This window comes from Eleutherodactylus coqui, chromosome 2, assembly GCF_035609145.1.
Source record: "Eleutherodactylus coqui strain aEleCoq1 chromosome 2, aEleCoq1.hap1, whole genome shotgun sequence".
NCBI classification, from domain to species: Eukaryota; Metazoa; Chordata; class Amphibia; order Anura; family Eleutherodactylidae; genus Eleutherodactylus; species Eleutherodactylus coqui.
In genome coordinates, this window is record NC_089838.1 from 294,153,343 (window position 1) to 294,177,800 (window position 24,458).

Consider the following 24,458-nt stretch of genomic DNA (forward strand, 5'->3'; position numbering starts at 1 on the left):
CCTATCCTTCAACAGCATTCAGGCCAGAGAACGGTTACCAGCAGACAAACTTTATACTCTTCCACAGTACATCTGCTCTCTTCAGATACGCAAATTGGTGTCAATTGGGTCTACTGGTCTCCTCCAAAGCAATTCCATACAGCCAATTCCACAGCTGGTCCCTTCAACAGACCATTCTCTCTTGCTTTGACGGATCGCAGGATTCGCTAGATCAACGCATCCTTCTACTTCCGCTGGTGGTTAACTTCCCCTGACTTAATATGGGGTCAGTCATTCCTCCCTTTTCAGTGGAAGCTGGTGACCATGGATGCCAACGTTTGCGACTGGGGAGGCATCTTTGGCACCTTGATACCTCAGGATCGGTGGTCAGGCTTGATGTCCTCTCACATAATCAACATTCTGGAACTCAAGGACAACCACTTGTCTCTCAATTTCTTGACCCGAATCCTAAGTTCGCTTACATAAATAATCAAGGCGGCATCTGAAACACCGTAGCCATATTGGAGACTTCCAAAATCATAGAGTGGATGAAATCGCATGTGCCAACACTCTCAGCAGTCCACATGTCAGGTGTGGATAATTGAATCTAAGAGCTCCTCAGCAGGAATCGGTTAGTGCTGGGGGAGTGGTCTCTACATCATGATGTGTTCAAGGACATCTGCACCAGGTAGGACACTCCAGACGTGGACCTAATGGCATCCAGTTTCAACCACCGCTTCCAGCATTCGTATCTCAAGCTTAAGATTCCCAAGTCTTGGGTGCGGATGTGCTGGCAATACTCTGGCACCACTTCTCTTTCCCTTACGTCTTCCTGCTGACTGCATTGGTTCCCTGGCTGTTCAAGTAGGTCAAGTTTGAAGGCCTTCCATTAAAGGAGATGTCTCGAGGAAGCAGTGAATTTTTTTTTTTTGCCCAGTCCCCCTAATTAAACATACATTACTAATTACCCCTGTAAATTACTTTCCTAGCTGGTTTCTACTTACCGTTCCAGCGTTTCAGCAACTTATAAAACTTTTTCCCAAGATGGCCGCCAGCTCTTTTCGCATCGCTTGCTGCAGCCCGACGTGCGCGCTCCCGAGAACACTACCAGCTGTGTCTCCATGGCAACCAGACGCCCCGCAGCCGCCGACCGGACCCCTGGAGTGAACACGGCCGACCTGTCACCCACCGCCAGGCAGAAGGTAACCGGCGCAGCCCCCCCCCCCCCCCATCACAGCGGCAGCCCCCCCGGCGCAGCGACAGCCCCCCCCCGGCCCAGCGCTAGTTCCCCCGGCGCAGCGACAGCCCCCCCCGGCCCAGCGCTAGTTCCCCCGGCGCAGCGACAGCCCCCCCCATCACAGCGGCAGCCCCCCCGGCCTAGCGCTAGTTCCCCCATCACAGCGGCAGCCCCCCCAAACCAGCGACAGCCCCCCCCCCAGCGCTAGTTCCCCCGGCGCAGCGACAGCCCCCCCCCCCCCCCCGGCGCAGCCCGGCGCAGCGGCAGCCCGGCGCAGCGGCAGCCCCCCCCTGGCCCATCACTTACCAGGACAGCTGGACGGCGGGACAGCTGGGCGGCTTCTCCGGACAGCTCGGCAGCTCTGCACCTTCCTCTAACAGAGGAAGGTACAGAATGGCCGCTCCAGCGCGCTCCCGAGCAGTGACAGCTCGTCTGCGCATGCGCAGAAGAGCTGTAGCGGGGAGCACACTGAAGCGGCTCGTGCTGAATGGAGAAGACCGGACTGCGCAAGCGCGTCTAAAAAAGCAAGCTGCCGGCGAATTTAGACGGAACCATGGAGACGAGGACGCTAGCAACGGAGCAGGTAAGTGAATAACTTCTGTATGGCTCATATTTAATGCACGATGTATATTACAAAGTGCATTAATATGGCCATACGGAAGTGTATAACCCCACTTTGTTTCGCGAGACCACCCCTTTAATCCTCTTCATGTCGGACCTGGCTGCGCCGAGCATGGTACGTCGACCTTGTCACCATCTTCACCTCTGCAGCTCAGATGTGATCTTCTTTTACAGGGCCTAGTCTGCCACCCAAATTCAGTGCCTCTGCGTTTGACTTCATGGATTTTGAGACCACTGTCGTAGTGGCTCATGGTATTGCAGACCTCCTCATTTGTAATATGATCAAGACCGTAAAACCATGGGACTTGAATTTAGTTCTAGATGCATTACAATCGGCGCCCTTTGAGCCTGTGTGTGACATCTCCTTGCACCTTCTATCCAGCCTTCTTGCTACTTTAGGCCCATATCTGAGCTGGCTGCTCTCTCTTGCAGCTTTCCTTTTCTGATGTTTCTCCCGGAGGAGGCACTGCTTCTTCCAGTTCCTTCCTTCCTACTCATGGTGGTATCGTCTTTCCACCTCAATGAGCAAATTGTCCTGCCTTCTTTTTGTCCGACACAGGATGAACCAGAAAAAGGTTATATCATGGCTATAGAGCTTCTCCTACTGCTTGTGTACAAACTGTTTTAACTTGGTGGCTGTAGGAACCAACACTTTGTCTTAGTGTCCACCACCTAGTCGCATCAGCCTTACCCATGGTCTTTGCTTGTGTTCGCCAATGAACGAAACGAGAAAATGATTTTACGATGATTAACAAAATTCTTGTTCTTGCGGTATTTTTCAGGAATAGGTCAGGAACATTACGTGCATCGTATCCAGGCTGCACACTGTCGGGCATGTGAGGTTCTCATCCCAGATGTGCCGGAACTTTTGACGGCGCATATTACATCACTCACCCATAAAGAGAATTTCAAGGTAAAGACCAGCTAGAATATAGAGGTATATTTACTCGTTTCTGTAACTTGCGCACATAGTTCAGCAAGCTCCATTCAGATGAATCGTGCTGTTCCAGAAATTTCTGCAATAATTTTGCGTCGTGTGAAAAAATTGGCACCTCTTTGGATGTCATTAAAGCAGAAAATGAAATCTACACCTGCTACAAGTTAGCATAAATTTGACACAAGTTATAGTACGGCCAATTCCACACAAGAGTATTTATGGATCCTTGATATGGTTGAGTGTTCCAGCCTGACCGCAGGTTTATTTACCAGAGCTTGGAGCATCATAGAGATCTAGGAGTCTTTGGCTTTGGGTCTGTACACCCAGGGTCAGTACAGAACACTCATCATTATTACTGGCGCATAAATACACCCGTAATCTGTTCTTGTGAAACTGGCCTAAATCTGTTGAGCTGTGAGACCCCGCCCCTTTTCTCAACAAGAGCCATAAGGCTTTTACAAATCCCCCTCTTATATTTGTACAATTAATTAAAATAATATAAAATAACCCCCACATTGTTAGTCTCACCATAGCAACACGTTCTATAACTATGAATGCTGATTTAGCACAAAATTATTGAAGGGGTTTTCTGAGCTTAAAAAAAAATTAAAGAAGGTAGATAAAGGCTGTAAAATAGAAGGAAAAAACATACTGACCTTTCCAATGGCCCCCGTAATCCAGTGCTGTTGATCCAGTCCCCACCAGTTTGATCCCCAACACTTGTATGCTGTTCATCACTCACATCTAATCTCCGGTGTTAGTAGGCATCTATGCATATTACTGCTTTAAGGTTGGTGATTAGACAAGGGGTCCTGTGAGTGCTGAATAACACTGCTGCAGTCACTAGATTATTTGGACCGGTAACATTGAGTCTGGGGAAAGATAAATGACTTTTTTTCTCTATTTTACATCTTTTATCTGCCCCTTGTAATTTATTTAAATCTCCATGAAAACCCCTTTTCAATGTAAAATGCCGTTCAGAAGGACTAAGCACCATGTGCAGAAGGTCTGGACTGTCTTTAGACTCTTTTTCCATTTTTTTTTTCATTTTGTTATGTTGTGGCCTTGTGCAAATTAAAAAAAGAAAGCTCTATTCCCCCCCCCCCCCATTATTCTGTACTCAATACCCCATAATGACAAAGTGAAAACAGGATGTTTGGAAATCTATGAAAAATGGAAAAAAAAAGGGAAATTAGCATTTTGTATTGATAGAACTATTCAGACCTTTTGGTATGCCACTTCTCAGAGCGAAAACAAGACATGAGGAGGAAAGAACATCCTGCAGAGCTCAGAGACAGGATTATGGAGGCACAGATCTGAAGAAAGCTTCAAAATATTTCTGCTGCGCTGAAAGTTCCCAGGAGCACAGTGGCCTCCATAATTCTTACATGGAAGAAGTTTGGAACAACCAGGACTGTTCCTAGAGCTGCTGACCCTCCAAACTAAGTAATCAAGGAAGAAGGGCCTTCGTAAGAGCGGTGAACAAGAACCCAATGGTCACTATGAGGTCCAAAGATCCTGTGTGCAGAAGGGAGAAACCACCATCACTGCAGCCTCCAATAATCTGGTCTTTTTGGCAGAGTGGTTCTAAAGAAGCCTCTCCTCCGTAAGAGATGCATGAAAGCCACTTGGCATTTGCCAAAAAAAAAACTTTAAAGGACTCTCAGACTGTGAGAAACAAGCTTCTCTGGTCTGTTGAAACCAAGATTGAACTTTTTGGCCTCAATTCTAAGTGATATGTATGGAGAAAACCAGGTGCCGTTCATCACCTGCTCAATACTATCCCAGCAATGAAGCCTGGTTGTGGCAGCATCATGCTGTGGAGGTGTTATTAGCGTCTGGGACAGGGAGACCGGTCAGAGTTCATGGAAAGCTGAATAGAGCAAAGTATAGAAATTATCTTAATTAAATAAAACCTGATAGATCGCACAAGGGACCTCAGACTGGCAGAAGATTCACCTTCCAGTAAGGCAGTGAACCTAAGCACACAGCCAAGACAACACAAGAGAGGCTTAGGGACAACTCTTAGAATGTCCTTGAGTGGCCCAACCAGAGCCCTGACTTGTACCCAATCAAACGTCTCTGCAGGGAGGGGGTGCACTAGGGTGTTTCATTTTGTAAGGCCAAAAAAAAAATTAACATTTTTGCAGACTTTGCTTACGCTCCGAGTCTCAGTGATGTAACAGATATATGTGCCAAATTTCAAGAATATTGGATAATATTTAGAGGTTGCACACTTTGATCAGTTTTGTAAAAGTAGGCAAAAAATATGATTTTTTTTTTTTTCAATTTTCAATTAATTTTTTGGGGAAAACTAGAAATCAAAAAACTTAACATAATACTAAAACTAGACACTTAGATTGATAGGTAGTATGATAGGCAAAACATGTGTTATAGTAATCAACTTTGAACAATGCAATCCCTTCTTTTGTTCACTTGGTGACGACTTTTCTGTGATGTTCGACTACCCTCAACAAGAATTGTTTTTGTTGTTCGTCCCTGACCGATTCGTTAAACTTTTTTATCAAAGCAATTCCTATTTCTGCAGTATCATTGACCACCTTAAGAGCGTTCACATGGCGGCTTAGAGAATCACTGCAGCATTCTATCACGTTGTGGATCCCAACGAATTCAAAGAACGTCTGTTCTATTAGTAACAAAATGGCTCGGGTCTTTTTCTTCAAAAACTAGGTTTTTACCCTCATTTCCTTTTTTTCTTTGCAGGTTTGGTTTCTAAATTTTTAGTCATATATTCCTTATCAGCCTGATTAATACGTTCGTCCAAAAAAGCCAATCCTAGGTTTGTTTCTGACCGTTACCAAAGGTGTCTCTTCGCAACTATGAGAGCACTTTTTTGAAGCTTGCATCTGGGTAAGTGCTCAGAAGCTGTAGCATATCCAAATCATTGTTTGCAGCCCATCAACTTACAATTGCCTCGTGCCAATAGCGAACATATATGAGGTTGCAAAATGTGCAATCCGTTTCATTCCTTTCTATTCTCGTTTAGGAATATTCAACTGTTTAGTGAAGAGGACAATTTGAAGTGCATATATTGCTTTGTCATCCACCTTGCTTGATGCAGAGCACTATTTTCACTCGTTGTTCTTCTAGAAAGCCTTGAAAGGGACTTTCTTCATCCAGCACTGTCGTATATGACTTCTTATCAAGTTAAGCCCACAGACTTTGGAACTTCTGAAAAATCTGGATGTCAGGACCACTTGATGGCAATCCACAACAATCCTTAAACACTCCTTTCAATATTAGTTCATGGGTGTGATGACGGCAAGCCAACCACAACAATGTTCGTCCGATTTCCCTTTCAATTCTGGTACATGTCCCTTGGATCAGTCCTGTATTAGATGCTGTATTATCAAAAGACATTCCAATGATATTGTTACGTAGCCAAATCGGTCCACTTCGCAAATAAACGCGTCGGAAACAGCGGAAACGCATCAAACCACGGAACCATAAAATCTTTTATAATCCTTTTTGAACTCAATAAATGCCAATGTCCGTTCTTTTGGCTATTACCCGTTGATATTTTGGGGCTGTTAGCCTACCCACTTGATATATCATCTGAGATTACCGATCTAGTAAATTCTCATTTGGTTCTCCAACTGAACTTCTGCTATGATCTATTTTTTTGGAGCCTTACTCCCCACACAAGGGAAGATATTCAGCGCACATACTTAGTTATACATTTTTTTTTCAAGGGGTGGATCAAGGGACACAGCCACATATGTGTTTGTTTGTCTGTCCTTTAGCCCTCTAACTTTAAAAAATAAATGTTAAAAGTTATATCAAAACTGTGAAGGCATCCTCTAGTACATTTTGCTTCCGCTGCCTCAGTGAAGCATTAGTACAAAGCACTTCAATATTAGAAATTTCACTAGTTTGAGAAAAAAGTGATCAATATGTGCAACCTCTAAACATTATCCAATCTTTTTGAAATTTTGGCATATATATCTTTTACATCACTGAGACTCGGGGCGTAAGCAAAGTCATATGAAAATCACATCTTTGGAAAAATCAAAAAACCCAAGGGGGCACGCATTGTCTTCCCCCAAGAAGAACACCCAGAAGACACCTAAGAGGCGAGCGAGGAGACTTATGCGGCCATGCATGCTCCTCTGGGTAATTTATGCAAATAAGGAAGATGGAATAATACCTCTGCAGTGTCAGCTAATTTGTAACTGCAAGAAAAAAATAGCTGCCCCACTTGTGATTTGTACGAAAGATAAGCAGTGATTAGCTTTTTGTGGTGTGAGGGTGTGTCTAGCGCCAATATTTATCAAAGACTAGTATGGAGAAAGTGTTTTGATGCAAAGAAATATGAATGGATAGAGAAGTTTAAGGAATGTCGCACAAGTGTCATCCATGGCGAAGGAGTTGGAACATTATCGTAAAAAGGATCAATCAAAAGTGCTCATTAGACATGCTGACTGAAGAGCTGAGGCCTCAAGTTTGAACAAAATGCAGAGCACTGCTGCTATCCAAGGGTGTTGTGGTGTTGCTTGAGAATGCACGTCTGTCCGCACACTGCTGCCCATACCGTTAATGCTCTCTGAAAACTTTGTATTGCGGTGTTAAAGCATTCCCCCTAGTCCTGATCTTGCCCCATCAGACAGTTTTTGGTACCCTAAAAGAAGCCCTAAGAGGACAAAGTTTCAGGTCTGCAGAGGTGAAGACAGCGGTGCATTCGTGGCTCTCAGCTCAGCCTGAAACATTTTTAATGAAGGAATACGAAAAATTGTCTAGATTATGTGTAAAAATAATGTATTTGTCTGAAAGTTGATTCAAATAAACTTTACAGCCAGAGTGCCGAATAATTTTTAACTCTCCATCATATTAAAGCATATTGTATAAGCAATCAGTCGCCAGTTCAAGTCCAATATGGAGACTAAAAGTAAAATTCTAAACATATTTTTTAAAGTTTTTATTTTGGTCAACTCCCCCCCACCCCCACCCCCCCAGGAAAAAAAAGAATAAGAAGTGATCAAAGTCATATGTACCCCAAAATGGTACCAATTAAAGCTATAGTTCTTTTGCAAAAAAACGGCTCTCACAACTCTATGGGCATAAAAAATGTTTCGGAATTTCCTTTAGGAAATTTAAATGTTATTTTTTTAAAAGTACGAAGTACAACTAAAATCTTATGAACTTGTTATCACGGTAAGGGCGGGTTCACATCTGTGCAGGAATTCCACTTTCCTGCTCTGTTTGGGAAGAGGAAGGGGAAATCCCCGCGGCTGAACGACTCAGTTTCTGGAGGGAACTGAACAGTGCTGAGCGGACCACATTGACCATAATGGGGTCCGCCTGCTTTCTGCCCAGCTGGCCTTTTTTGGACGGAAGAAAAAGTGCTGTATGCAGTGTTTTTTTTCTTTTTTCTTGTTTTGTTTTTCTTTTCTTCCGGTATTTTTAGCCGGATGTGCGAACCTCCAACTGGAGGTTCCAACCCAGATGTGAAACCAGCATAATTGTGCTGACCCAAAAGAAGAGTTAAGGCTGGTTTAGACGCAACGATAATCCCTCAAAAGAGGTCGCTGAAGCGACTTTTGAGCAATCATCGTTGTGTCCTTTACAGTGCAAGATGATCGCTCAAGATGAGCGATCACCTTGCGCTGCCAGCAGAGGATGCAGAAGATAAGCGGGGTGTCCCTGCTTGTCTTCTGCATCCAGCTGTTCCTCTGCTCCGAGCGCCCGGCTGTTATACAGCCCAGCGCTCGGAGTGGAGGATGCAGAAGACAAGCGGGGTGTCCCTGCTTGTCTTCTGCATCCAGCTGTTCCCCCGCTCCTAGCGCCCAGCTGTTATACAGCCCAGCGCTCGGAGTGGAGGATGCAGAAGACAAGTGGGGTGTCCCCGCTTATCTTCTGCATCCAGATGTTTTCTGCATGGAGCGCTCCGTGCCAGGTATGAAGAACAGAGCTGGACCGCTCTGTTGTTGATACTCAACCCTTTATCAACGAGCTGGATAAAGCTGAAACAATAGTACCAGCTGTATCCCGCTGTAAATCTCTGATAAGACTCGTGGCTGTCTTTCAGCATGCTGAAAGACAACGATGAGCGACGGGATACCGGAAACTGCACCGTGTGTGTGCAGTTACACACAACGATTATCGCTCAAAAGACGGTTTTTGAGTGAAATGTAAGCGATAATCGTTGTGTCTAAATAGGCCTTTGTATCATTTTTTTAAGTGGGGAGGAACCTACTAATTTAAAAAAAATCTGATTCTCTAAGGGGTTAATCGAGCGTCTTGGAGTATTTTGTGTAGACCTTGATTTTACTTGGAGACAGGCGTAGAATCCCGCTCCCAGCACTAACTGTGATTTCCTAAATGTTGTGCCTTTTATGTCTCTCCCCCAGGCTACATCCAGGACCATAAAGATCAACAGCTATGCAGTAGCAAAAGAACTTTTCCTGGATGAAAAAATTTTGCAAATGTCGAAAAAATACCTCCTGGTGAGTGACGGACTTGTCGTCCAGATGGAGTTGCTGCTGTATACAGTCCTGGAGTTCATGTCAGACTGGGGTGCATAGAGCCTACCAGTAGAATTGACAATGGGGTTCACACTACATCTACTGCTAATATTACTTGCTCATTTTTAGATCTTCAGGCCTTGAGTATATTTAATCACAGCATTCCAAGAGAAATACCTTTCCTTTTTTTGCATTGATGTAGCCACCTTTTGTATTTGGAAAAAGGGATTGTTTTTTGAATTTTTTTTTTCGGTCCCAGTTGTGGGCAGGAGGCAGGTTTTGCCGCCTCTCAGGGTTGGTTATGGGTACCATGGGCTCTGGACTGTTTGGAAAGTACAGTCTCAGAATTTTACAGTCTTTTGACACACAAGTTAAATACATCGCTCTAGTGCATAGATACATTAATAGAAGCAATGCAATCTCATAAATACTGTACTAGGACCAAGCTTTGCACCGATATGATAACAGACCCAACACCGATAGTAATAGAACCATGGTCAATACTAAGATTCACTAACAGAACCAAGCTCAATTTTGCCTGAAGTCCTGAGTGGTTGTAAAAACGTTATAATTTTGAGTGTACTGTATTTAGTATTTTTATTTGTTTGTTTTGAGATGTCCTGGAAGTCTCCGGGGTATTTTTTGCCCCCTCTATTGTGAATACCTTTCAATTTTTGAACCATAAAGAGGGACAACTTTTAGCAGCATGGCAATGTTTTTCCCCATTAGGTCATGCCCTTTTTACACCTTGTCCTTTTGTGTCACCTCACAATAATAGAACATAAAAACTCAGGTCACTTGATGCTCGCCTCACACGCAGGCTAGATTAGCTGAGGGACAGAGCTGCTGCTAATAAGGGAGGGTGATAGTATAGGTTAGAGGTTGCATTTTGGTAGGGATCCATTTTACAAGAACCCTACAAGTATACTGCAAGTGGTGTACACAGAGTAAATAGGAAATAACAAAACTCTGTTAATTTTTAACATTTTTTGGGGGGCTTAAAGCGTACGCTATATACCCCTGTCTGAATCCTGTTGCTGCATACTATCTAACAAGACTATACGCAGTTTACAGTACCGTATATACTGGCGTATAAGACGACTTTTGAACCCCGAAAAATCTGCTCTGCAGTCGGGGGTCGTCTTATGCGCCGGTAATTCAAAAAAAAAAAAAAGTGTAAAAAAAAAAATCAGTACTCACCTCCCCCGGCGTTCTGTCGCGCTCCGGCAGGATGTCGCTCGCTCCTCGTCCCCGGCGCAGCGTTGCTTTCTGAATGCGGGGCTTGAAATCCCCGCTTCCAGAAAGCTAATACACACGCCGGCAGCCATGACAGCATTGAATGGCTGTGATTGGCTGAAGGCGCACGTGTGTTAGCAATCACACCCATTCAATGATGTCATTGAATAGTGTGATTGGCTGAAGCCACGTGTGTTTTAGCCAATCACAGCCATTCAATGATGTCATTGAATAGTGTGATTGGCTGAAGCCACGTGCGCCTTCAGCCAATCACAGCCATTCAATGCTGTCATGGCTGCCGGCGTGTGTATTAGCTTTCTGGAAGCGGGGATTTCAAGCCCCGCATTCAGAAAGCAACGCTGCGCCGGGGACGAGGAGTGAGCGACATCCTGCCGGAGCGCGACAGAACGCCGGGGCAGGTGAGTAAAGATTTTTTTTTTCTCCTCTGTATACCGGCGTATAAGGTGAAAGTTGGGGGGTCGTCTTATACGCCACGTCGCCTTATACGCCGGTATATACGGTATGTATTTTGAGCTTAAAGCATACGCTATATACCCCTGTGTGCGTCCTGTCAATCCGCACTATCTAACAAGACTATACACTATTTACAGTGTAGATTTGGGGCTTAAAGTGTACGCCAAATTAACCCCTGGGTGCGTCCTGTCAATCCACACTATTTAACAACACTATATGCAGTTTGCAGTGTCTATTTTGGGCTTAAAGCGTATGCAAAATACCTTGCAGTTTGCGTAGCATTTTGACCAACTGCATTATACAACATGATGAAGACTAGGGGTAAGGGTCACGGTCGTTGACGTGGACATGGGCGTCTGAATGAGGGTGTGGGCAGATGCCGAGGTCCTGGGTGGGCTGAAACAGTACCTGCTGCTGAAGGATTAGTAGAGCGCCGCGTATCTATGCTCCCTAGCTTCATCTCACATTTTTCAGGTCCGCGTGGTAGACCATTATTAAAAGCACAACAGTGTGATCAGGTGATGACGTGGATAGCGGATAACACGTCCAGTAATTTATCCAACACGCAGTCTTCCACACAGTCCATTCACGCTAGCCAAGGCACTGGACCTCTGAATCCTCAGGCTGCTCCTCCTTACTTCCAGCCTGGTCACTCCAGGAAAAGAGATTATGAACAGGCATACTCACAGGAACTGTTCGTGGGTCCCTTCTCTGAGTCGGAAAAAACGGTTCATGATGAGCCACCTGAGGAGTTTGTCGTGACTGATGCCCAAAATTTGGACCTTTCACGGGGTGATGAGGGTGGGGACTTCCAAGTAGTGTCTCAAGAGGTATTTGTTGATGATGATGATGAGACACAGTTGTCTCTCAGTGAGGTTGTTGTGAGGGCAGTAAATCTGAGGGAGGAGCAGACTGAGGATTCAGAGGAAGAACTGGTGGATGATAAGGTGACTGACCCGACCTGGGTAGGTAAGCCTACTAAAGGCAGCGCTTCAGAGGGGGAGGCAAGTGCAGCTCCAGAACAGGCCTAGGTGTTCGAAGGACTGCTGTTTTTTTAAGGAGAGCGCGAACGACCGACCGAACAGTGGTGTGCAACTTGTGCCGCACCAAGATCAGCAGGGGAGCCACCACTACTAGCGTGACCACCACCAGCATGCGCAGGCATATGATAGCTAAGCACCCGACGAGGTGGAACGAAGGCCATTCGCTGCCTACGGGTCACACCACTGCCTCTTCCCCTGTGTTACATGCTGGCACTGAGATGCAATTGCCCTCCCAGGATGTAGGCACGAGCATCTCCTGGCCTGCACCCACCCCTTCACCTCCACTGCCTCCACCAATGTGTCCCAGCATAGCGTTCAGCTGTCCATAACACAGACATTAGAACGCAAGAGCAAATATGCAGCCACCCACCCGCATGCACAACCGCTAAACGTGCATATCTCCAAACTGCTGAGCCTGGAGATGCTGCCATGTAGGCTGGTAGAAACTGAGGCTTTCCGCAACCTCATGGCGGTGGCTGTCCCTCGCTACTCGGTCTCCAGTCGCCACTATTTGTCGCGCTGCGACGTCCGCGCCCTACACCAGCCTGTGTCACGGAATATCAACAGTGCCCTCACCAATGCGGTTACTGGTAAGGTCCACTTAACCAATGACACGTGGACAAGTGCTGGGGGGCAGGGACACTACATCTTCCTGACAGCACATTGGGTTAACCTGTTGGAGGCTGGGACCGAGTCTGACCCTGGGTCTGCTCACGTACTACCCACACCGAGGATTGGGGGCCCTACCCCGATCATAGTTTCTCCAGCTTATTATGTCACCTCCTCCAAACCCCTCCTCCTCCACCTCTCAATTAGCATCTGTGAGCATGTCGCCTTCAGTCGGTAGCTCAAGCACTACGGCGGGGAAGCGTCAATGGGCTGTGCTGAAATTCCTGAGCTTAGGTGACGAGGTACACTGCTCAAGAGCTGTTACAGCGTTTGATGGAGCAGACAGATCTGTGGCTTTCACCGCTGAACCTGTATGGTCTTGTGTGACAATGGGCGTAACCTGGTGGCGGCTCTGCAGCTTGGCAGACTAACACACGTGCCATGCCTGGCCCACGTGTTCAATCTGGTGGTTCAGCGCTTTCTTAAAAACTACCTCCATTTGTCTGAGCTGCTCAGCAAGGTGCGTCGCGTTTGCACACATTTCAGAAAGTCCTCCACAGGACACTGCCGCATCGCTTCCAGCTGCCAGTGCACCGACTGTTGTGCGACGTGCCCACCTGCTGGAATTCAACTTTGAACATGTTGGCCATGGTTTATGAGCAGCATAGAGCCATTGTTGAATACCAGCTGCAACATGGCCGTCAGAGTGGTAGTCAGCCTCCGCAGTTCTACACAGAGGAGTGGGCATGGATGTCTGAAATCTGTCAGGTGTTAAGAAACTTTGGGGAGTCAACACAAATGGTGAGCAGCGATGCCGCCATTATCAGTGTAACCATCCCGCTGCTTTGCCTGCTGAGAAGATCGCTGCTAAGCATTAAGGCCGACTCTTTGTGGATAGAACAGAAGATGGGGGATAACAACACGTTGCTTGATAGCCAGACCACTCTCACATCTGTTTCTCAGCGCGTATTGGAGGAGGAGGAGGAGGGGGAAGGGGAAGAGACTGCTGCCCACACTGCAGAGGGTACCCATACTACTTTCTTCACATCTGTTCAGCGTGTATGGGCTGAAGAGGAGGAGAAGGAGACTGAGAGTCCTCCTCCTAGTGAGGACAGCGATGTGTTGCATACTGGGACTCTGGCACACATGGCTGACTTCATGTTAAGCTGCCTTTCCCATGACCCTCGCATTAGACACATTCTGGCCAACACGGATTACTGGGTCTTCACCCTTCTCGACCCACGGTATAAGGATAACCTTTCCACTCTCATTCCCAAAGAGGAAAGGAGTACGAGAGTGATGCAATACCACAAGGCCCTAGTGGTAAAGCTGATACTAAAGTTCCCATCTGACAACGCTAGCGGTAGAGGACGTAGTTCAGTGGGCCAACTAGCAGGGGAGATGAGGGGAACAGGCAGCATGTCCAGCGCAGGCAGGGGAATACTCTCCAAGGTCTTTGCCAGTTTTATGGCACCCCAGCCAGACTGTGTCACCACTCCCCAGTCTAGGCTGAGTAGGAGGGGCCAGTGTAAAAAGATGGTTCGGGAGTACATAGCCGACCGTACCAACGTCCTCCGTGATCCCTCTGCGCCATACAACTATTGGGTGTCAATTCTGGACACGTGGCACAAACTTGCGCTGTACGCCTTGGAGGTGCTGGCCTGACCTGCCACTAGCATGTTATCAGAGAGGGTGTTTAGTGCTGCTGGGGGGATTATCACGGATAAGCGTACCCGCCTGTCAACTGATAGCGCTGACAAGCTTACACTTATTAATATGAACAAAGCTTGGTTTTCCCCAGACTTCTATTCTCCACCGGTGGAAAGCAGCTTAACATAAAGTATCTTTAAGCTGGAACTGGAGAACCATGCACCCTCTATCACCCCAAAAAAAGGGTAGAAGTAGCTTGGCCTATCCTTCTCTGATCTTCCTTCTCCTCTTCCTCCTCCTCCTCCTCCTCCTCCTCCTCCTCCTCCTCCTCCTCCTCCTCTTAAACCAGCATGTCAGCACGCTGAACAGCCAATTCTTCAGAGGGCCAAAAGGCTTTGTAAAAACAAATTTTTCGGAGGGCTGCCTCTATCAAAACAGTTTTGTTCTGAGGGCTGCCTCCAGGTTCTCACCCCCAATTTTGAAGAGGTTCACCACTAGAGTCCAGCAGACATGCTAGTTCCAGCTTCATACGCCCACAGAGTCCACAAATGTATCCCAGCGCAGTGTACAGCTATCTGAAACCGAGACCGAATGAATTGTCCTGGTTTGGCCACTAATTTCTTCATAGTACATGCTGCCTTTCCCTGGGGCACTGGTTAAAAAGCCCCTCGTCGAGAGGCAGGGGCTGGGACAGGCAGTAGCTTGCCGTTCGGTGGACCGCCACCTGGATCCCATTAAGCAAGTACGAGCTCTATGTAAAAAAAATCTTTCAGGGGTTCACCTGCACTCTGGGTAAACAAATCTTTCAGGGGTGCACCTATACTCTTGGTACACAAATACCCTGCACTCTGGCTCAAAGAATCTTTCAGGTTCTCACTTGCAATCTTGGTAAAAAAAATCTTCTTTTTAAAATGGGTTGTTTTCTTTATTAAAAATGTAGAAGTACTGGCCTCTGAGTCCCCCCCCATGCTGGCGTTTGTGGCTAATGAAATGCTGCGACAGAGGTGGCATGGGATGGCACTTACAATCATACATTAATTTGCCTGTGATTTGTCAGCTATGAAGCACAATTTAAAAAGGGTCACACAGCGTATGGAAACGTATCCCAGTGGGGTAACCATCTTTGGCCACTAATTTCTTTACAGTTCATGCAGTCTTTCCCTGGTTAACAAGCCCCTCGAGGAAAGGCAGGGGCTGGGACAGGCGGCAGCTTGCCTGTCGGTGGACGGCCACCTGAATCCCATTAAGCAAGTATGAGCTGTCTCTCAAAAAATCTTTCAGGTTTTGACCTGCGCTCTTGGTAAACAAATATTTCAGGGGTTCACCTGCACTTTGGGTAAAAAAATCTTTTGTTTTAGAATGGGTTGTTGAATTGTGGAGATGTGTAGAAGTACTGGCATCTGAGTCCACGTTTGTGGCTCATGAAATTTTGTGACGGAGGTGGCATGGGATTGGAATTATGATCGTATGTTAATTTATCAGCAATTCTCATCAGCATTGTGGGCTATCGCCCACAATTTCAAAGAGGGCCGCTGCCAGGCCCTGCCAACCCTCTGCAGTGTGTGTCTATTTTTCCTCCTCATCCAATACGCACTTATAAATAGACATGAGGGTGGTGTGGCTATCAAGTGACCGTGTGGTATGAGGACAGCGGAACGCAGTGCTGGGCACAATTTTAGTACGCTGTGGCCTACTGAGTAGGTAAATGGGTGCGCCTTACCCCGTCTGGGATGGGGACATCTGGACGCTGCACTGGGAAAAATTTTCAGTACGCTGTGAACGCAGGCTCGTGCGGGGGATTGTACAGTATGTAATCCAGGAAAAGAGGCAGTGATGTCACCCGCTTGTGGTAATTGGCCTTCGTTCCACCTAGTGAGGTGCGTAGCTAAGATGTGCCAGCGCATGTGCCTTGCTTATTATGGTCTGGCCCAACTAAATTGTTAGAGGGGTGACCACCAGACTCTTGTCCACAATTTGGCTTAATAGTGCAACCTGGGAGCCTCAGATGCATCCATGCTTGCTGCCCCTGCTGTTCCCTATCCATTTCTGTGGTGTTTCCATCACTTTCTGATGTTTTCAGGTGAATCACACACCCTACCCTATGCGGAGCATGGGTAACCTTGAAAAAAGTTTGAGTCGTCCATTGACTTCAGTGGGGTTCGTTACTCGAAACGAGCTCTTGAGCATTACGAAAAGCTCGACTCGAGTAACGAGCACCCGAGCATTTTGGTACTCGCTCATCTCTAATGGCTTGTCCTCCTGGGACAGCCCCCTAAATCCAGGATGATTGGGAGTCCTGTCTGTGTTTGGAACCAAGTCTTTACAGCCTGAGGCAAGTCAGGACATGCTGGGAGTTATAGTTCCACAAAATGGCGTACTACAGAGCACTCAGTGGGCTACCTGTAGTCCGTGAGTTACAGACCTGATAGGTCCTAGTAAGTAAGAGAACTTCCCAGTAATATGAAGTTAGATGCAGATTTCAATGAATAACTGGGTCATAACTGGAAACTTACAGGCCTTGTATTGTCTTTCCAGAAAGAGAAACCCATTAAGAAAATAGTAGCCTGTTTATCACAGGTAAACAGCACAGAAGACGTCCTAGTTGCTGAGGAAGATGATGATGATAGAAGTGATGAATATGCCATTGCTGATCCAGAGGTTCTTGCTAACCATAATGAAGACTCCATTGCTGATGCCAAGGCTCATCCAGAGGTTCCTGGTAATCATAATGAAGACGCCATTGCTGATGCCAAGGCTCATCCAAAGGTTCCTGGTAAGCATAATGAAGACGCCATTGCTGATGCCAACGCTCATCCAGAGGTTCCTGGTAATCATAATGAAGACGTCATTGGGGTTGTAAAGGTTGATCCAAAGGTTCCTGTTATCCATAAACAAAGTCCTGCTCATGAGAACAAGGGTAATAAGGTGCTTTTTGCCTAATGAACCAGAGATTTGCTCCAATAGATGAGGGCCAATTAATGAGATCGGCTCTTGTCTACCTAGCCTTTATACAGAATGATTCAGACTCTCTGTGGAATGAAGATTTGTTCATGTAATCATTCGTCCCCCATAGAGAATCATTACTGTCAGCAGTACATTCTCCAGTCACACAGGAAGATGTGCAGCCGACAATGATGATTTAAATTTTTTTCAGCTGCACAAAAGATGCGGTCAGCCAACAAAGAAGAGTTTGCTCATTGGTTGCCTGATCAAGCGCAGCTTCACATGGGTCAATAATAATGCAAACCAAGCATTCCTATCAACCTTCATGCCTAATTTTTGGCTCATGTAAAAGGGCCTTAAAGGGGTTTTGTCATAAAAAAAAAAAAAACTGTCTTCACCTATTTCTTCCCTGACAGTCTCCTTACCACATCTTCTCATCGCTGAGCTTCTCCAGTGCCCTGGGGTCATCTCACCGCGTCGGCCAGCTTGTTATGAAGGCTGCATTCCTCGCATGCTCTTCTGGCCGGGTCAGTGAAGGTCAGGTCCCTACGCTGTAGCGTTCACTGGCTAGGAAGGAATTCTGATCCACTGCCAAGACAGCTCGCATGAGCAGTCTCTGCAATAGCTCGGCACTCCCCTGCTGGACTGTGAACTGTGACGTACGTTGGCTGGCAGGAAGAAGACTGCCTGTAAATGTACTGAAGGAGAGGAATCGACCAGCTGGATCTGAGGTGACCCCCCCCCCCCCACTCCCCACTTAACTCCTGGACTGCAGGAGACAGGAGAAGATTAGTGAGGTGAAGATCTGGTAAGTAGACTAATGGGGGAGGAATAGGTAATTATAGATTTTTTTTTTTTATTTTTTTTAATGACAGAATCCCTTTAAGGGGGTTATTCGAAGACCAGTGATCACATGGCCTTGGTGTTGATGACGTCATTGCTGACTCCTTGCACTTGGAAGTGAAGACTGGTGGTGACCAGGAGCTGCAGCAAAAGAGCGTATGACTTTTGGAAGGTTTGAACAGTATGGCCACCTGCACACGGGCAGATTTGCATTTCGGAGTCCGCATTGGGCATCTGCCTAAAGACTCTGCAGCAAATACTGCCCCATAGCATGCTATGGAAATACTGGATTGCATCTCCACAAGCGGAAATTGATTGCGATTTTCCGCTAACAGAGGAGAAATTGCGCCTTGCTGCGATTCCGTGCGGGAAGCCATCTGTCCCACGGCACTTCCGCAGTGAGCACTGCAGAAGTGTCGCGGGATCCACGTCACCGTCTAGCGCTGGTGCCTTCTGCACAAACGCGACAGAGTGCAGGCCGACACATCCACAGCGCAGAGAGAAGACGCTGGAGAAGTACGCAGGAGTCACCGGCTGAGCACCGGGTCGAACTCCGCGGCAGGAATCCCGCATGCAGGGTTCAACCCACCCATGTGCAGGCGGCCTATGTTGAGCAGCTTTAAAAATAAATACATTGACCCTGCGTAACTTTAAGGAAATCCCATCCAGGGTGCCAGGAAGGATACACAGCCGGAGAAATAGCAGATGAGGCAATGGTTGGCATTTTGGCGGTCCCATGGTCATGACAAAAGAAGGCAGGATGGGAGTGGCAAAAGATCCAGAACCAGGATGATCCACTGTGATCATGAAGTCCGAATGAGTCGTTGCAGAAGGGAAAGTGCCCCTAATTCGGTCTCCATTTACACAACGACTATTGCTTGTGTGTGGAAGTACAGGAGTGATAGTCTGTGGGATAGTTGTCAGATACTTATGTGCCCGACAGTTGTCTCATGTAAAGTTACCTCTGGACAGTCTAAGATGGATCACGAGAAAGGGATGATGATGGAGTTTGGGGCTATAGACAACAAAGAAATATGTCTGGTGTATGCAGCGGGGAGATATCAACACATACAGCCCAGTAATTATGGTCGTGGCTGGTGCATGTAGATGGATCACTGTTGATGAGATTCCAGTTGTTCTCGATAATGAGATGTAGCTGTGAAAATTGGGGATAAATGAGCTTGAATATGGCGCACATTCTTTTAGTGTAGGGGCCACCACTGAAACATCTCGTTGCAGTTGACAAGGGATAGTACCTCATATGATCTAGACTCTATGCTTCTCTTAATACATCTCAGCACTGTGTTTGCCTTTTTTGCTGCTGCATCACACTGTTGACTCATGTTCAGTCTGCGATCTATTAGTATACCCAAGTCTTTTTCACTGTGCTGCTGCTTAGCCCAATTGTTCCTATTCTGTATGTGCTTTTTTTTACATTTTTCTTGCCCAGACATAGGACTTTGTATTTCTCCTTGTTACATACCATTCTGTTAGTCAATGCCTACTTTGTATGGGAGCTGCCCAACTTTCTTCTAACAGATGATGTTGCATAAAGGCGGAACGGGACGTTGAATTGTAATGTCTGATCCTTTTGTTCTCTTGGAGATGAGCCAGAACCAGAGCTGTGTGGCCGCGGCTTAACAGCCTAAACACCGAAACTTCATGTGCATGGGGAAAACGGCTGTCATTCGTCAGGCAATTGTTGAAGTTCTATGAGCACCTTAATACATGGATGTCCTGAGTCCACCATAGAGGAGGTTCCTGTCCAAATGCCCTAATAGGGTTTCAGCAACGAATCATCCAGATGTATAGGTGCAAATAAGGGTGCTTTTACATAGGAATGACCATTGCTAGTGAATGGAGGCAAAGCAGGTCGGGGATCATTGTGGCCCGCCAGCCTCCGTTCATGAACAAACTGCCTGTTTACACGGGCCGATCTGTCGTTGAGTTTTTATGCATGCAGAAACTAAACGACAAACAAATTTATCGTTCCGTCGGGCGTGCGGTCAAAGTGGATGATAATTATTCAGATTCTCGCTGATAGCAGAAATTTGAATGATTTCTTGGTGTAAAAGGGCCCTAACAGTGTATGTATTTGCTCACTATTTATTGCAATATTGTCTTTATCCTCTCTTTCTTGTTTATGTTTTTTTTTTGTTGCTGTTTATTTTTTTGTTTTTTTAATATAGGTCATCCAGGTTCTAATGTTCCGTGTCCACCGATGAACATCCCTAAAAATATGCCAAGCAGCAGTACGGTGAACCCCCAACTGATTCCAAAATCTAAGATGACTAATCCTGATTTAACGAATTATAACAGGTAGTCTATTACAACTGAGCTTTCTTTTCAACCTATCCACTTTTCTAGAAGTGGTTTTCTCTATGGACTCCCAATCGTGTCTCCTCATCCAAGTCCATTAATAAAGTTAAAATTGTTTGTGATGTGGGAGCAAGTCTTAGGCACGGTATTCTTTATCCCCCAAAGTCTGCCATCCCTTTGATCTCAGTACATATTTCCAACAGAAAAATTGCTCAAAGAACGCGAACATGTTCAAAAATGTAGAAACTTTAGTATATTCTCACTAAAGTATAGTTACAAAGAGAAAACGCAGAGTGACAATGACATCATTCCAGACTACATGTAGTACTGAAAATATCAGATCAAAAGACGACCACAACTATTGTATGTACCGTTGGAGTCCCAAAAAAGTGCAGTTGTGTATTGAAGAGCATTAAATGGAAAAAAGGAATGCTTATAGGGGTATTCCCAAGATAAAGAAGTCACCCCTGCTGATTCCGGAAATGAGGGTCCTGCAGCAAAGAGGAGATAAAATGGAGTAGCTATTGTGCATGCCTGGTGATGCTCCTTTCTGTTTCATTTGGGCTGATGGAGAGCACACTTGAGAAGAAGATGACACAGAACCCCATTCTCGGGACTGGTGGGGGTTTCAGAGCTGAGCCCCCACTGGTAGTTTTGATCACCTATCTTGAGAATAACCCTTTTAACTCATGTGGATAGATGTCACAGATTGATGTCCTTCCAGATGCTTGTTTTGCCTCCAGCAGCCTTTGGGATTGCTGGCATGTACTGTGAAGCCACTATTGAAATGCCAAATAGCCAAACTGCTACATATCTCCACATGCATTAATAATCAAGTGATTGATTGTCACATGACGTGGAACCCAGAAGCTCGATTTTGACACACACTCCGAGCCCATACACCGTAATAATTCTGCACTCGGTAATCAATTTAACATACTGATATTTTCAGTAATGCATGTAGTGATTATACTACTTATGAGTTTGGAATGGTGTGATTTGTCATTTTGTTTTCTGACCGCGGACAAGATACGGACAGGATACGGATCCACAACACACAAAAGGACTATAAGATCCCAGGGATATTCACATGTTCCACGTCTGATGTTGTGTACCTGATCCTGTGCAGTAAATGTTCTGTTGGGGGCCTTTATGTTGGAGAAACAGGACAAAAACTTAAAGCGAGGATGAGGTCTCATTGCTACGCAATTAAACAGAGAGATACAGAATTACCTGTGTCTGAGCATTTCTCTAGTAACGGACACAACATAGAAGATATGAAAGTTATGATACTGAAAGGTGGTTTCAAGTCACAAAGCCATAGAAGAATTTGGGAATATAAATTCATAAAAACTTTTGATACTTTTAATAGTTAAATTCTTCACGAGGATTCATGCGTGTGTGGGAAGTATGAGACATCTATAGAACAGCTAACACTGCTGGTCTGGTGACCCCCCAACACTAATTCCGGGACCATGAAACCTTTTTAGTGCAAATTAATCACATCCATGTCTGTCCCTTGTCATGCCAAGTATGTGTGTATGCCTCTTCAGATCCATTCCATTATGCTGTGAGGTCCGAAAGCTTGCATTAACATCACATATTTTTGTTAGTTATTAAAAAGTATCATATCTCCAAGATTACTTGGTTTCTCTTGCTGGGAACAATTACATTTTGTATAAGAAAGTCTTACATTTTTGAATATGTTGGCATTCCTTGCATATGTTGTATGCATTGGTAATATGTAGCTTGGTGCTGTTTAATGGACAGTAGACCCTCAATATTTGTAGCATTGGTGCATGATGTGGGTCTTGTCTCGCTACAATTTTGAATAAATCTGATCTCAGTAAATGTATAATGTGTCATCAGCTCTTTCTCTCCAGGTTTCAAGTCCAAAATGACTTTGAGTTTGCTGAGGATTTTGACTTGGAAGAAGCCCCCAAAAGTCTCAAGGTACAGGCGGGAGTAACGGGACATGTTCAGACAGCAGCATACTACAGGTTGCCATCCAACAAGGGGAAAGAGCTGTGCAGTTTAAAGTGTTTTTTTTATGATCAACGCTTGCCACCTATTCAGCTGGAACCTCCACTGATCACAAGAATGGGAGTTGTATGTCTCCCATATGAATGCAGTGGCAGTCGAGCATGCATACTACCACTGTATTCAACTCTATAGACCTAACGAAGATAGCGGAGTACAGCCATAGGGGCCTCTAGTGGCTCGAATCAATTGCAATAGTAAGACTCTCACTTTGGATGTGTTTCCTCTGTTTGTGGCTGGGTTGGGTATATTTGTCATTTCTACTTCTTGGAAAATGTCACAAATATTAGATAAAAACTTACATCTCAGATCCCTGCCGATTTCAAGCCAATTCTAGTGAATGGCACTGTGTTGTAGTTTTTTGTGCAACAGGTGATTGGTAAGCAAACTGCAGGAAAACACTTCTAAGGAGCTGCATTGCTAAACTATTTTGAGGATTAATATTGGTCCTGGTAGTGGAATTCCCCCCGACCACCACCACCACCAAATTAGCAAGTGATGGCATATCCTAGTGATATACCATTTCTTTTTAATAGTGGGAAAATCCCAGTAGCCACTAAGCTACCTCTGCCCAAAATGTACGTCATGAATGGTTGTCAGTTACTGCCACACCATAACGTATGATCTCATGGGTGCTGTCAGTGCTGATCAGTGATGGAAGTGAAGCTGTAATACGCAGCCATGTTCCTGCAGCACTTCTCAGGCTGCATAGTTAACCCTTTCCCGCCGCAGGACGTAAATGTACGTCCTGGCAGTGGGGTACTTAACGCAAAAGGACGTACATTTACGTCCTGTGGATAGTGCAAGATCATAAGACATCCCGCATTATCCGTCAGCTGGAGCAGTCTGTCACCGATAGCCGGCCTTCCGCTGCAACAGCGGGGTTGCATCAGAGCAGCTACACCCGCTGTTAATCCCTTCCTTGCTGTGATCTATGTAGATCGCAGCATGTGAAGGGTTCACAGAGGGAGCTCGTTGAAATCATGGAGAACCTGACGCGTTGCCATGGCAATAGGACGCCAAATATCGCCGTCCTGCATTGCCAGTGCCTGTGATTGATAATACAAGTGATAAGGCATTGCAGGACAGAAGTCCTGCAATGCCTTATCATAGCGATCATAGATGCTATGGTGCAAGTTCCCCACAGGGACGTAGAAAGAAGATAAAAATAATGTAATAAACATTTTTTACAAAGACACCTTAGTTTTGTAATTTTTTCCCATATTGGCATAAAAATAAAAAATTAAAATTTAATCCAACATATTTAGTATCATCGCATCTGTACCGACGTGTACAATAAATCGAACATGCTTTTTATCCTGCATGGCAAGAAATGCAATAAAAGTGATCAAAAAAGCCATATGTACCTAAAAATGGTACAGATAAAAACTACAGCGCATCTCGAAAAAAATAAGCCCTCAAAGAGCTCCGTCCATGGAAAAATAAAAAAGTTATAGAACTTTCAATGCAGCAAGATAGAAAAAATAATAATTTCCCAAAAATTGCTTTTTATTGCGGAAAAGTAACCTAAAAAAATAGAATTTTGGTATCTTTGTAATCTTACCAACCCGCATAATAAAAATGTATTGTGTTATTTATGCTGCGTGATTTGACGCTGTAAAAAAAAAATCTATGGCTGAATTGATGTGTTTTTGCTCCATGGCACCAATAAAAATTACAGTTCACCACGCAAAAAACAAGCCCTCATATGGCCGTGTCGACTGAAAAATAAAAAAGTTACAGCTTTTTAAAAATGAAGATGAAAATCCGCCAAAAATCGTTGCGACCTTATGCTCAAAATTGGCCAAGTCCTTAAGGGGTTAAAGATCCTTTATGGGATAGAATGGTCAAAAAAATATTAATTAAAAAACAACAAGATCACATTTAAATATATTTTATTAAATAAAATATAACCTGAAAGTACGTATGTTGTATTCGCATGTACGGAACAACCTGTATGTTAAATATATACCCTACATTCAGGTTGGCGATGAATATGGTAAAAAAAAAAAAAACATGGAGTGTTTGGGTATTTTTTTTTTTCT

The 24,458-nt window shown here is 45.3% G+C and overlaps 1 protein-coding gene across 7 annotated transcripts in view; it reads left to right on the plus strand.

Moving 5' to 3' along the window:
• Positions 1 to 24,458, plus strand: part of LOC136612717 (DBIRD complex subunit ZNF326-like) — a 131,624-nt gene that overhangs the window by 81,856 nt on the left and 25,310 nt on the right. For 6 of the 7 annotated variants that reach the window (XM_066593272.1, XM_066593273.1, XM_066593274.1 and 3 more), the window contains 5 exons: positions 2,620 to 2,750; positions 9,143 to 9,238; positions 16,804 to 17,041; positions 20,244 to 20,373; positions 22,257 to 22,326. In XM_066593272.1, the coding sequence (XP_066449369.1) occupies positions 2,620 to 2,750; positions 9,143 to 9,238; positions 16,804 to 17,041; positions 20,244 to 20,373; positions 22,257 to 22,326 (665 nt within the window). The remainder of the gene's footprint in view (positions 1 to 2,619; positions 2,751 to 9,142; positions 9,239 to 16,803; positions 17,042 to 20,243; positions 20,374 to 22,256; positions 22,327 to 24,458) is intronic. The other variant, XM_066593270.1, reaches the window with a different exon arrangement.